General features: G+C 41.6%; 3 protein-coding genes across 7 annotated transcripts; 1 reads left to right on the forward strand and 2 right to left on the reverse strand.

Annotated features, from left to right (window-relative positions):
- The first annotated feature begins 203 nt into the window (after positions 1-203).
- Positions 204-4263, forward strand: LOC122000666 (pentatricopeptide repeat-containing protein At3g04760, chloroplastic-like). 2 transcript variants are annotated; one of them, XM_042555074.1, is made up of 3 exons: positions 204-2210; positions 3685-3967; positions 4126-4263. In XM_042555074.1, exon 1 carries the CDS (start codon positions 282-284, stop codon positions 1983-1985), a length of 1704 nt encoding a protein of 567 aa, XP_042411008.1. In that variant the 5' UTR covers positions 204-281; the 3' UTR covers positions 1986-2210; positions 3685-3967; positions 4126-4263. The 2 variants fall into 2 exon arrangements, with proteins under 2 accessions (XP_042411008.1, XP_042411009.1); XM_042555075.1 differs by lacking the exon at positions 4126-4263 and having other exon boundaries at positions 3692-3999.
- Positions 3990-13137, reverse strand: LOC122000667 (plastid-lipid-associated protein 6, chloroplastic-like). Of its 4 annotated transcripts, none has more exons than XM_042555078.1 (5): positions 12850-13114; positions 7548-7784; positions 7328-7454; positions 6622-6871; positions 3990-5208 (listed from the first exon to the last, which is right to left on the reverse strand). In XM_042555078.1, the coding sequence occupies exons 1-4, from the start codon at positions 13081-13083 to the stop codon at positions 6657-6659; spliced, it is 813 nt and encodes a 270-aa protein (XP_042411012.1). In that variant the 5' UTR covers positions 13084-13114; the 3' UTR covers positions 3990-5208; positions 6622-6656. The 4 variants fall into 4 exon arrangements, 3 of the variants coding, with proteins under 3 accessions (XP_042411012.1, XP_042411011.1, XP_042411010.1); XR_006117201.1 differs by lacking the exon at positions 3990-5208 and adding an exon at positions 6127-6503 and having other exon boundaries at positions 6607-6871; XM_042555077.1 differs by lacking the exon at positions 3990-5208 and adding an exon at positions 6127-6503.
- A 111-nt stretch (positions 13138-13248) lies between these two features.
- Positions 13249-13967, reverse strand: LOC122000668. Its single transcript, XM_042555079.1, has one exon. It carries the CDS (start codon positions 13906-13908, stop codon positions 13369-13371), a length of 540 nt encoding a protein of 179 aa, XP_042411013.1. The 5' UTR covers positions 13909-13967; the 3' UTR covers positions 13249-13368.
- Between the last annotated feature and the right edge of the window lie 410 nt (positions 13968-14377).

Consider the following 14377-nt stretch of genomic DNA (forward strand, 5'->3'; position numbering starts at 1 on the left):
CTAATATATTTTAGGAAATTTTTGAAGGGCACTCATTTTCAAATTAGTCCTCCTAGTTTACTCATTTTTCCATTCGAGTAAACAGCGGAAAATGACTTGGAATATTTGGGAATTGGGAAGAGAAGAAGTCTATTCAGTTCCGCCCAAGTAAACAGATGGGAGGATGAAGCCTGAGTCCCTTATCCAGAAGCATTCGTGCGGACCGCCATCCTGCTCCTCTGCCATCTCCTCCTTTGTTCGAGGATCTGACCTCGCTCACAAAAGATTAATCCCGCCCAAAAATGTCAATTTCTTTGCGCGCGTCCTTCGCTCCGCACCTCCTTCTCCATTCCACATTCCGCCGGAATTCCAGCGGCCGTCGATGTAGAAGTTTTACTATCAGGATCCGCAGTTATCAGGCAATGGCGTCTGCTGAAGCCAAGGCGACCCAGCCGCAAACCCTAGACTCTAAGGAGTCTCACTACATGAAGCTCCTCAACCGCTCCTGCAAAGCCGGGAAGTTCAACGAGTCCCTCTATTTCCTGGAGTACATGGTGGGCAAAGGCTACAAGCTCGACGTCATCCTCTGCACTAAGCTAATCAAGGGGCTCTGCAGCTCGAGGAGCGTCGATAAGGCCGTGCGCGTGATGGACATCCTGGAGTCTCACGGTGAGCCCGATGTCTTCGCTTATAACGCGCTCGTCAGCGGCTTCTGCAAGGCCGGCCGCATCGAATCGGCTATCGAGGTCCTCGGTCGGATGAAGAGCCGGCGCTGTCCTCCGGACATCGTCACCTACAATATTCTCATCGGCTGCTTCTGCACCAGGGGGAAGCTCGACCTGGCACTGGAGGCCTTGGACAGGCTTCTGGACGACAAGTGCCAGCCGACTGTTGTCACCTTCACCATCTTGATCGAGGCGGCGCTGCTGCAGGGAGGGATTGGCGATGCCATGAAATTTTTGGACGAGATGATGTCGCAGGGGCTTCAGCCGGATAACTACACTTACACCGCCATAATCCGAGGGCTGTGCAGAGAAGGCATGGTGGATGCGGCGTACGAGTTCCTCAAGAGCTTGCCTTCGAGAGGATGCGACCCGGATGTAATGTCCTACAACGTCTTGCTCCGTGGGTTGTTGAGTTACAAGAGATGGGAAGATGGAGAGAAAGTTGTTGGTGAAATGCTTGAGACAGGTGTGAAGCCCAATACTGTTACCTATAGCCTTTTGATCAACTCTTTGTGTCATGAAGGTAAGCTAGACAGAGCAAAGCAGTTGCTTGACGATATGATCAGCAGAGGGCTGAAGCCTGATTCTTATAGCTATGACCCCTTGATCTCTGCGTATTGCAAAGATGGTAAATTGGATCAGGCAATAGAGTTCATGAACTTTATGATTTCTAATGGTTTCCTTCCTGATATAGTGAACTACAACACCATCCTGTCAGCCCTTTGCAAGAGGGGAAACGTTGTTCATGCACTGGAGGTTCTTGACAAGCTTGCTGAATCAGGCTGTTCTCCAAACGTAAGCTCGTACAATGTGGTAATTGGAGGGCTTTGGAACAATGGAAACCGATCGAGAGCTCTTGACATGGTGGAGGAAATGATCGACAAGGGAATCAACCCTGATGAAGTTACTTACAATCTCCTGATTTCATGTTTGTGTAGAGACGGGATGGTAAATGAGGCCATTGGTTTGATGAGGGATATGGAGCGCAGTGGACTCCAGCCAATTGTCATAACTTATAACACAGTTCTCCTTGGTTTGTGTAAGGTTCACAAGATTGATATGGCAATCAACGTTCTTGCAGAGATGGTAGACAAAGGATGTCATACCAATGAAACTACATACATTATTCTTATTGAGGGGATTGCTTATGCTAGGCATAGAGCTGTGGCAGAGGAATTAGCTAAGGATCTAGCTATGCGAAACGTCTTCTCTGAGGATTCTTTGAAACGATTGAATCGAAATTTTCCCAAGCTTAATCTGTTCAGAGAGATTCCCAATTAGGGGGTTAATGACATCTTGCTTCCTCCGTTTTGTTTGTTTCCTTATATTGTAACTTCCATTTCGTCTTAGCTCGCCATTTCTTGCTAGTAGCAAGCTAATTCATCTTTTGCCACTGGATGGCAAGAAAGCAAAAAAATCTTCCTCTGATGCCAATGAAAAATATTTCCTCCCTGCACATAATAACTTACAGGCTATACTCTGTTGAGCGAGAAGTGGTTTGCTCTGGTATGCTGATCTCTTAACTTGTTGGCTGATAACTGTGATCTTTCATTTATTATTTTATAATGTGCAAATAACTACTAATCTGTTAGACTGGTTGTCATATTGAATGCTTCAAATTATATTTTTACATTCTTCAATAGATTGTATTTTACATTCTTTCCTTTTTAGATGCAATTCATGGAAATTTTTCTATTAATCATTTTCCTATTCACTCATCAAAACATGAAATTAGATCTTCTGAAGTTGCCCACATCACTGGATTATAATGGCACTGTCACATGCATACAATATTCCTTATGCAGAATGCACTCACATTAGATATTATGGGAGATGCATAGCACAAATGTAGTCTGCATAATATATGTGATTATACAACCATATATCTGTTTAATCTTAAATTAGCTCACTTGTATATAGGCAACCATGTATATCTTTAATCTTCAATTAGTTCACCTTTAGCCAACTAGTTCAAGTGAAATTACTACTTGATAGAATAGACTGCTATAGATGAATAAAATAATCTACTTGGTTGTGGTGCAAATATAGAATATTGAGAAAATGAGGAGATTGATAAAGAATCTAGCATAGCACATTTCCTCAGAATTTTTCAAACTTTTATTTGTTGGTATGGGCAATCATCTTTACCGGTTAGCATTTATATGTTTCAACATAATTTGTTCTTTATTATCTATTAGGTGGGAATTGTAAATCATTTTAGATTTCTTTGAATTCTTTGTAGCCATTTAAATTATTATTATTTTACGAGTACAAGTAATTTTGTAAGAATTTGCTTAGGTTGGAGAATGGGACCTGTAAAATATGCTTAAGCTAGATAAATAGTAGTTCACTCATCCTAGACTGTAAACCTTTTTCATTTGCTCAGCTCTATATGGGACGAATTTAGAGTGCACTCCAGCAGAAGCTTGGGTCCCCAGCAAGATCCTTAGTTCAGCTCATAATCCATATTCATTTCTAATTGGCAAATTCTAGATAAAAGGATGGCTCCATTATCACACAAACAACCTTTTTTGCACATTATGCTGAGGGTTAGGTGCACTTTGATATCATTTAGAAATGCATTTTAGTTGAGAGCTTGACCCATTAATTTGGTTAGGTTTGATAATTGACCCACCCACAATGCTTAAATTCAATTTAATGACTTGAGTTTGTAGCTATATTTATTAGGCTACAACTTTCCATGTACAAAAAAACAAGGTGCAACAAATTTAAAATAATCTAATAAGATAGTGTGTTGTCAAGTCTTTCAGTAAGTTCACACTCTTCATCCAGATGTCAATTGTTAGATAGAAGACCTGAAGGAAATTGTTTCAACAATGTCAAAGATTTGTATTATTGTTATTGTTGTCATTGTTTAGCGTCGTGTCAAAGATTTGTGTTATTGTTATTGTTATTGTCATTGTCAAAGATATGAACTAACTGAACTTGCTAACGAAGTCTACTTTCTGAGTTCATGAAGGATACAGCTGAAAGGACCCAGGTTTTGAAGCTTACGGCCGTCTTTAAAGAGCACGGACTCCATCTTAAATGAATACATCAAAGTCCATAATGAATTGTCCTTGGCTGACTAAAGTGATCGATATTCACCAAAACCATTTACGCGAGTGGACTAAAGGGAAGCTGCAGTTCAAAGGCTATTAGTAAACATTTGGATTTTGGATCTGCAAATTGGTTGTTCAATGAAGCAGACGAAGCAAAATCAGATATTTACAGGTCTCACACCAATCTATAAGATGCATAATGTAAGCCTTGGTTTTCCTTCTGGATTCTAAAATTCAAGGAAGATATAGTATAATTTTTCGTTTGTTTATTTAATACAAAATTTGGAAGAAAAGCAAAATAAATGTATCCATTAGTATTTGATGTATTTTAGCTTACACATTATAATACCGTGGCACAGCTGTCCATGCCGATGCCTTGTAGAACGCTGTCCCCTTCCACCCCAGCTTCACCGTTCCATCGCCATGGAAGATGGTGAGACGCCGGCCACTGAAGGCCGTGCATGATGTCTAGGTCGACGACGCGCACTCTATCTGCTCGGTGAATTGCTTCCAAGATGGCCCGGTTGGCCGTGAAGTACGTGAACTTGACGAAAGGCGACATGTTGTTGAAGGTCTCGAAGCAAGAAAAAAATGTGGAACCGTCACATCAACGGCCCCCCTAGAGCCGGTCCCACGGATATGGAGGGAAATAAATGCAGGTACACAGGTGGAAAGTGCATAGCGGAGACGTTAACCCCAGGTAGTGATACCCCGAGGATCGACCCCTGGACCTTTCAGTCACAGAACCATGCACTCTCCATCTGTGCTACGCCCTGGGGACAGGTCTCGAAGCAAGAAAGAATGACCTTGTGGGGGATCATCAGCGGAGAGAAGATGCCTGTCCACGAGTTCATCGCCCTGGAAACCATGGCCTTGACGAAGTAAGCCACCACGCGCTCGGCGCAGGAAGCAGAGTAAGGAGAGGCTGAGTTGGGTCAGCTCGTGCAGCATCCTATTAGCCTCGGCCAAGTCGTCGGCGGAAATTGCCACCGCGCAGTCCAAGAGAAGCGTGATCATGCTCAGCCCGTGCTCACTCCGGGCGTCATCCAAGCCATCGCTTTCGAGGTTGATGAACATGGACGTGTCGGAGACAGTAGCGCAGCTGCCCTCGAGCAGGTGGTGGGCGAAGGGGACGGTGGGCGGTGCTGAGAAGGTAAGGGGTTGGGCGAGCCAGTTCTTGCCATGGTGGAGCAAGCCGTGGACGGCGTCTTGGACCAGCACAACGTCTTCTCTCATTCTGAATCCATAGCATGCATGAGAGTGGAACTGAGTAAGAGAGCATATGTAGCCACCTCCATGTACAGTTTGCCGATTTGGTGGGTCTCTGTCTTGAATTAATTAAATTGGTTCGGCCGGCGATGGAAAGAACAGAGCTCCAGGTCAGGTTGGTAGTGATGGCCTGGTCCAACTTATGTTTGTTTTTAAGCGCCTGCATTGGGCAACTGATGGAAGGGTTGACATGGCAGGACGCAATTAGTGGTGGATGCAACAGGAATTTCGTCCAAATGGGAAAATAATTGTAATTGAATCATATTTTGAGTGGTTCATGCAAATAAAAAACCCACCGGGCTGGCCTGTCCAATCTTCCGGTCAGGGTTTAAAAACATTAGATCTGGGAGGACAAATCAGGATAATTTCGAAAGCACTAATAAAAATAATAATAATCTTAATTAATCTCATTGATTATTTTTGGATGATCGAATAAAAATTTTTCATCGAAAATTAAAATAAATCGAAAAGCACACGCGATAGTCCATGCGATAGTCCATCCAGAAATCTAATATTCTTTTGATTACACCCTCTATTTAAAAAAAAATTCCTACAAATAAATTATAATTAAGATTTAAATCATGGATATCTGGATAATCTAAATGTTACCACAATACTGTAACCTCAGGACATTCGAAAGCACCAATCAAGTTGAAGTAGAAAATGGATTAAAGGCGACAGCAAGGACTACACTTGAAGTAACAAGATGATTTCTCTAGATTTTTTTATATCGTCAACCACATCATAATCCAATTAATCACATTATATCATATAAATTCCTCTTTCCCCAAGACTCCCTACAACAATGATAGCAGCCTCCTTACTCACGAAGGCGCAAAACTTCGCCATGGCTTATTCCAGAAAATAAAACGATCATTTTAAAAATATGTCTACGTAAATAAAGGAAGACACAATAAATTAATTGTAGTAAGGCATCCAACGATAGGACAATTATATGAGAGAATGCGGCTCACATATGAGAGAAGCATTGGCCTGTCTTCGTCAAGCTGCTACGATTTTTTCTACTCGAATTATTTATTGACAATTATTTATGCAAATCTAGCCGGAATAAGTCAACTACGGCCTACAAATCGACATCGAAGGTTTTCCCATATAATTAATTAGAACTCATTTTATATTGCTACAGAAGCCTATCGGCTTCGAATAATTACCATCAATTTTCTTAGATTTGATGTCCAAGTTGCATAACTTGCAAAATAGGATCTTATTATCTCAGAAGACAATGCTTACCGTGATTGTCTGCCTTGGTTATAGTAAGAGCCACTCTTTTTGACTCTGTCAAGTAATTATCAAATGCTTGGTCGATCATCCTAATTCATGTTCCCAGCTATTAATTATGAAGTCCAAGACTGGGACAGTATCATCTCCTTTTGCAATGAACGTAAGGGGAAAGGTGTTACATGTTAGAATGCATTATTTGATGGGTACTTGAATCTTTATTTCCAACCTAAGCAAACAGTATTTAACAAAAGTTCTTAAAATTTACAGCATGTACAATAACGAATTCATCAGTTATTTCAACGTATAAACTGAAAAACGTAGAATAATACCTGGTAGAAACTTACGAGAAAGAACTTGAAGAAGAGAAATGTACTGGTGCTCATGAGATGACAAAAACTCTAAGCTCCCCTTTGTCTCCTCGAGTGATGCGAGTATCTCTATCAACATAAGTGACTTCGAACTCACCACTCCTTGTATTGGAAGGAGGTCTCAGTGAATCTGGAAGACGAGGAATTTCCAGCTGTGGAAGCTGAGAGTAGCTCCCCGTGGGCTTTATAGTAGTGTTGACAAATGTTATCTTTATGTTAGAAGTCCCTGCACAGAGATGGAAGTTAATTCTTCATTGAAGTGGATTCATAAAAAAATCTAGACAGGAGAGGATGGATCAACCACAATACATTTTTTGTTGCACTCAATTCTAATATTTTCTAAGACCGGGCAGGACAGGATGGATAACAAATTAAACTGGAAACCGGAGGTCAATCTAGTTTGATTGAAATAATAAAACCATGATTTAACCGGTTCAGCGGAAAAAAAAAAACATCATACAATCCCCATGCTGGGCATGAAAATGCTAGTTGATTGAACAAAAATGGGACAACCTGTATACTGAATGGAAACAATATAGAGGCATATTTGTCTATACAAGGAGAAATACAAGAGTCCATCTACCCCAGGATGCACTTTGAACTTAGAAAAATTCACAAAATGGCATTTTTAGAACTTAACCTACTAATGAGAAGGTAGACCATGATTCAAGTATATGCTTACCAATAATTTCAAGTTTGTGAGCTAAAGTAGCTGTAGCCTCAATCGGCGGAAGCGGCCATGGTGTGCCCAACTGAAGCTCCACTATGTTGTCAAAGTCCTTATTAAATATATCAATCCGTTGGAAAACCTGTATGGGAATTTACCTGGTTTGTGATTATTGCTTGCTACATAAATTATGAGTTCATACCATCCATATGAAAAGCTTTTCTTTGTAACATACCTGTCCAAGAGTTAATGGAATTAGCCTGCCTATTGGAGGTCCAGGACGGCTTCCACCAAGCGTGCGAGAAGAGAAAGCGCTGCTAAAGATTAATTTCCATCTTCCTTGAAGTTTTTCTAGGTCTATTGTTAGATCAACTGTTCCTCCTATAGACTCAAGCTCTTTGGCAGCAGCTTCTGCTCTTCTCAGATCTTCTTCACTAGCTGCAAGGCCTCTATTCAACCCTGAAACTGCACTCTGTATTGAATTATGTATAAGAAAGCTATAAGAAGAACAGAGGATCATAAGATTAACATGCTTTTTTTGAGAACGTTCATGTACCAAAACATGTGTAATACCAAATATATGACTAGAGGCTACAAAGTATTAACAAGCTTGCGGATTACATGCTTATGCTACTAATTTTCCTTTAGGGTGCTCATTAGACTTGCTTTATACATGAAATGAATTGGTCAGGTAATGTTACGTGTCACTAGAACAGATGCACATGCAAACAAAATACAGAGTTTGAGAGGATGCACACATCAAATGGTTGAATCAGAGGATGCAAACAGATCAAATGGTTGAACCAAAGCAAATCCAGAATTTAAGCTCATTTGCTAATACAACAAGTGTCATATGGCTGGTATGGTGTATTGAATCACAGAGATCCAATAAGTAGAACTAGGATACAAAAAGAGCAGGTTAAGTATAAAAAATGAAATCTAATTAATTTAATAGAAAGGAGCGCCAAGGGTCCCCTTTTTATTTGATAGTAATTCTTTCTACATCTGGGATTGGAGGTCTACTGGTTATTGAGTCATACATTGCTGCTGTGTTTATTGGAATTGACCAAAACTGTGCACCCAGTGCAATGTAGAAATTGTGTTCGGTAAACTTAAAATGCATCAAATCATTTTGATACGGTGTGTTGTAAGTGGACACATAGATGACATATCAGTCAAAGTCAAGGTGAGGTAGTGGTCAAAGTCAGGGTGAGGTGACAGTCAGATTCACTCAACACTATGACTCTCAGGATAAAGCCGGTCAGCCCAGTAGACAGTCAGACTTAAGAGACTCAGTTCCCCATGCTTTGGGTTCAAGTCTCTCTGTATATATGGTTAGAAGGTCCAAAGGGCCAGCTGGACTAGAAGGACTTATCGCTCCACTTGATGCTAAGATATACAAGATAAACTTGAACGACCTTAATTTTGGCCAAGCAAACGGGTCTCAGCTGTTAGAATTTTTCGGGCTACGAAAACCGCTTTTCGCGTCGCGGAAACCCCGAAACACCCTAGCCAAGGATCTCGTGCAAAGAAAAATCCGATTCGAAAAATTCCACGTATTTATATCATGCTTAATACCCGAATATGTTAGATCTACTCCTAGATCTATAGTTTAAAGAAAAACTACCTTTGATGCGTGCCCTTCGCTTATCCCGCTCGACTAAGGTTGAAGTTGGATCTAGAGGGCACAAAGTAGAGCCCCTCTATATGTGTCCACACAAGCAATTAGGTGGAGAAGATGACCGAAACAAGGTGTGCTAGCACCTATGTGGTTTTCGGCCAAGAAGAGGAGGAAGAGAGGGAGAAGTTGCCGAGAGCACCAAAGAAGAAGAAGAAATCAAAAAAATTGAATTCAAAAATTCAATCAATCCACCATATCATGTGGCCGGCCACATAAATGTCATTAAGTGGGCAATTAATGCTCTTAATTGCCCCCTTAATGTGGCCGGCCACTCATGGGTAACCTCCCATGAGGTGGCAAGCATGAGGTGGCATGGTGATGTGTAGCATCCCCATTGGTTCTCCCATGCCACCTCATCAAATGTGGTGGCATCCAAGTCAAGTCAATATTGACTTTCAACCTTCCTAATTTGGCCAAAGTCAAACATGACCAAATTAACTCCCTTAATTGATTTATCCAACATTTGGATCATACTTGAGTCTAACTCATAGTCAAGTCAAACTTGTGGATTTAGGTCAAGTCAAACTTGCCTTTTATAGACTTTCCATATTTAGCCAAGTCAAACTTGACTTCATCTTTCCTCTTGGTTCATCATATGAACTAGTCTCCATCTATTGCTCTATGTGTGTGACTCTATAGGTTCTTGTCAACGTTGGCAATGTCCCTAAATCCAATTAGGGACATAAGCAATGAGAGGTATCTAGCAACACATCATTGCTACCCAAGTTACAAGAATGTTGAGATCCAACATCACCAATATGACTAATAATTGTGACTCTCACAATATGTGACATTGTCCTTCTATCCTTGATATCTAGATTGATCTTATATGAGGCATAGACCGTGTCATCCTCCAATCAATCTAAGTGTCTTGAACTCCAAGTAGACTCACTATAATCAAATAAGCACAATATCACATATTGCCTTATTTGGGCATGGCCATGCACTTAGTGATCTCACTCTATCAAGACTATGATATCACTCCCGTAATATAGGAGGATAGATCCCATCTACATCACTCACATCCCTCCGCATAATTTGTTACATACCCAGAATCGCCTTTATAGTCCAGCCACGGGTGACGTTTGACGAAACCAAAGTACATAACTCCTTATGTAGGGAACCATGGTGACTTCGGTCTAAGGACTAAAGTCATACTAATAGTCACTGAGAAAGTATATGACACTCATATAACGATCCATGATACTTTCTCATGGCGGGTCATTCAGTATACATTCTCCAATGTATACCCATGTGTCAACTTGATATCTCATATCCATGACTTGTGAGATCAAGTCATCATGTTGACCTACATGCTAGTCTCAATGCATTAACATTATCCTTCTATGTTAATACTTGACTAGGAATAATTAAGTGTAGTGTTCTCTATATCATCTCACTATCGATTTAACTAATCGATTGATATAGATATGAACCTACTACCCTAGGACATTATTATACTTATTTATATAGCACAAATACACACAAGTATAATAATCACAATGCCTTTATTTATATATCAGAAATATATGTACAAGAATATGATACAAAGAGTCCAAAAAGTAACCATCACATGATTGGCTCTAGGGCTCTCACTAACATCAGCTCCCCATCCTCCAGAAGTATTCTCTCAACACACAGCAAAGGCAATATCTCCTAACATACAGCGGGGCAGGATGAGATCCGGTCGGACTTCCAGATCCTAACATAACAGTTTAGGGGCAAGTCTTGTTGCACATGGTTGTTCAGTCTAAAGTGTCAGATGGACCTAGGGCTGAGCCTGAGCTCCCCAATTCCTAGCAAAAGCACTCTCAGTATACAACTAGTCGGACTCAGTGTCGTTCAGACTTAGAAGACAACTCATTTCTCACTACAGCTACACATCTAGCCCAGTCAGCATAATAGTCGATCGGGCCGGAGGGACTAAATTCCCCATTCTTATTACAGTCTTCTATTACATATAGTCAGTCGGATATGGATCTGGTCGGATTACCTCCAGGGGACAACATTGTCAAAGAATCGCAACAAATCGTCAGACAATAATAGCTATTCATTAGGGAATTTTCTGATATCTGACACATACATGCAACGAAACCTTCTTATAAGAATGACTACTCAACTTCTATCATTATTGTGGATGTTACAAAAGACTGTTCATACACGTGTGACGGAAGATTCCTTGGAGGAAAACTGTACACCCTCCATTACCCGACACATTCTGACCCGAATATTCTTTGTCGCCTCATTATTGAGGTTATGAGAGGTGATATAAAAAGGGGTTCTTTCCGTTGGCGGGGTATGTTGTATGCTTGATATTTTATGTTTTATGCTTGAATACGCAATATTACGCACTCGTATTTTACTGTTCATCTTCTCCACTTTCGCTCGACCACTGTACTGACTTGAGCATCAGAGGGTTTACGCCAGGGACCCCCTCCCTGATTTTTGCTCTAACATTCGGTTTTCTCTTTCGAGTGTGCGCAGAGAGGAACTGGAAGGCATGCCAAGCATCAACGTTTCTCCCTAGCAAAGTCATCTCTCGGTCAACAGCAGCGCCTCTTTCGAGTGTGCGCAAAGAGGAACTGGAAGGCGTGACAGGCGTCATCATTTCTCCCTAGTAGAGCCATCTCCCGATCAAAAGCAGTGCCACCTATCCAGCACACCATCTCTACCGCTTTCAGACAAGATCACATTTCATTGCTTCTGATTCATTTATTCAAGGATGTCTGTTGACACTTTGGAACTACTATTCACATCCCAATTTTATTGCAATATTAAAGACCAAGTTCAAAAATCAAATTTTATTTCTTTTCAATGAACACAGTGGTTGAATGCTCAATTGGAGGCATAACTAATGTGGAGTTCATGGATCAGTTATCAAATCAATGAGGATATTCTCAATCAACCCTAAAATTGCTTGTGCTAAATGTTAAGTTTCCTAAAAGACTGTGAGCCAATTTCGGCATGTAGGTTTACATGTAAAACTGGGAAAGCTCGGACTAGACAATTAGAGTCCACTGGCCAACTGTCTTGAATATTGCTTAGCTATAGGGAAATCAAAATTCCATCCTAGGGGTGGGAGGTAATTCCTTGTTAACTACACTAGTGATTCAGAGCAAATAATCTATAGTTGGGGCCAATCCAATGTTTATCTCATATCTTGTCCTCACGAGTAGAGGAGCTATATTTGTTGGATTGGCACACTCTACTGGGCATTTTAGTTTAGTCAAAAGGCATCACTAACTTCTGGAGGGAAACAATAAAAGTCATCATCTCGTTAGAAGTTCTCTATCACAAATGATCTAAGACTCTAAGCAACTCTCTTAATGCAATAATGGGCCTTTTGGTAAGAGGAAAGAGTCCTGTTAAACTTAAAGCCGTCTGATAATGAGTTTGTGCGTAAGTAACTTTTCTCCTTGTGAAAATGAAATCCTACGGATACTCAAAACATTTTCAAACAATCGAAGAACTAATTCCTACAAGTGAATTCAGTTAGCAGATGCGTATCAAAGCATAAATTTGAAACTCGCCAAAAGAAAACAAAGAGAGCGGGATTCGTAATGAGAATATGTAAATCAATCAATGGAAGGTGAGAAAAAGTAGGAATTTTTTTTAGAAGCTCTCGATGAGGAAAACCGAGATGGAATGAATAGGAAAACAAATACCAGACTATGCCAAGAACAAAATCAAGAAACTCCCGATGAGAAAAAACGAAATAAACTTTCTTCAAAAAAACACATAAAACCTACTACAAGTCAAAAATCGCATCAATCGAATGGTCGCACCAAGCATATCAAACAATAAGGAAACTATATTAAATAAGATCAATCCAAATCTGCGAAGCAGATCTACTCACATGAAGCTTCAGCTTCAAGGAATCGACGGCATCCCTAGGGTCTTGCGACGGATCGAGCACCGGGGCCTCATCCAGCACCGCAGCAGCAGCTGGAACGAAGAACTTCTTCCTACGGGTCGATTTCTGCAGGGCTCCCGTTGATGGGCGAGGAAAAGGGAGAACCGAAGGAGCAGGAGCAAAGGAACGACGACAGCCGAGCAAGGATGAAGAAGGCGGAAGGGGCAGCGAAGCCATGGGGTTCACCCGACGACACTTTAATTGTGGAGATGAAAATTGTGGTATTCGTTGGGAGTACAAATACTAATTTTGGGATTTCAAAACCAGTAATCGAGTAACGACCAATCGCCACTCGCCACGTCAACGCTCAATTTTATTTTTCTCGTTGTTTCCCTCTGGATGGAAGACTCAATACAAATACAATCCTTTTATTACACTGAGAAAAAGCAAAAAAGAATTCAATAATCCCGATCAAAAGCTCACAATATTTACACCCCGCGATCAGAAAGAATTTGAGGGTGATCAATTCACACTTCTAAGGAGCATATCGTTGTACTGTATCCACGAGACCTGTCTCTGCATCTTGATTTGCTCGTAGAACTTTGCTATGAACTGTTCGGCCTTGCTATCTATTCCCTCCAGTTCCTCTTCCCCTCGTGCATCCTGCTCGTCCAATTCCCTCCACTCCGGCGCCACCTCGCCGTCGGAGCTGGTCTCGCCGTCGTCGATCCAGTAACCGGTCGTAGCGCTCCTGTCTTGCCCGTGAACATTGAAGAAGTAGTCCTCGTCGGCGGCAGGTGCGGCGATGCAGGGGAAGCAGAGGAACCTTGCGGAGGGCGTCTTGAAGCGGAGGATCGGCGTCTCTTCGAACGAGAACTCGCGCTCCCCGAAATGGAGCTGTTCGGCGCGACGGCCGCCGGATTTGAGGCTCTTGATGTAGTCCCCCAGGCGGAGGCCGACGAAGGCGCCGCCGCGCCTGAACGCGCCGCCCTTGCGCGTCCATAGAAGAGCCAGGCGCAGGAGCTTCCATGCGCCCGACGTTGCTCTCTTTGTTACGGCCATAGAAGCGAATTTAGCAGAAGGGAACGAGAAGGGCTTGTTATGTGGTGGTAGATGGCGAGGTTGCTCTGGATTTTATAGCTTCCTTTGAGTCTTACTCGACACGCTTTGCTCGACGCGGTTTGAGTTAGACGATTATAAAAAAATTGCAAAATTGCATGTATGTTGCGCGCTTCAATTTTATATGACCGTGAAAGCCTCTTGTGCGGTTGTGTGTGTATAAGTACGACTAAATTGGGATCTAAGTGCTTTTGTACGATGAGACGAGTTAATTATGACCGATGACAGCTTGTGGCATGCGGAAACATCCAACTGCAAGCGCAAGTTCTGCGTGATTCGGTAGCTGTTGAAACTTGAAACGGTTCAGTTGAATCATTGTTTCGTATATGTGTAGTTTATTGAAGAGTATAAGCTAAGTAGGGTACTAGTTGTCTACATCTATTGCCAATATCTCCCATGGGAATTCCCCGTC

The sequence above is a fragment of the Zingiber officinale genome, chromosome 7A (assembly GCF_018446385.1).
Source record: "Zingiber officinale cultivar Zhangliang chromosome 7A, Zo_v1.1, whole genome shotgun sequence".
Classification (NCBI taxonomy): Eukaryota; Viridiplantae; Streptophyta; class Magnoliopsida; order Zingiberales; family Zingiberaceae; genus Zingiber; species Zingiber officinale.

Bases quoted from the DNA above. Each gene is read 5' to 3' on its own strand.
- LOC122000666 (XM_042555074.1), top strand. From the start codon at position 282: ATGTCAATTTCTTTGCGCGCGTCCTTCGCTCCGCACCTCCTTCTCCAT.
- LOC122000667 (XM_042555078.1), bottom strand. From the start codon at position 13,083: ATGGCTTCGCTGCCCCTTCCGCCTTCTTCATCCTTGCTCGGCTGTCGT. The intron at 7,785-12,849 runs GTGAGTAGATCT...AATTCAATACAG, and splicing joins CCTTGAAGCTGAAGCTTCAT to AGTGCAGTTTCAGGGTTGAA. The intron at 7,455-7,547 runs GTATGTTACAAA...ATTCCCATACAG, and splicing joins TTCCATTAACTCTTGGACAG to GTTTTCCAACGGATTGATAT.
- LOC122000668 (XM_042555079.1), bottom strand. From the start codon at position 13,908: ATGGCCGTAACAAAGAGAGCAACGTCGGGCGCATGGAAGCTCCTGCGC.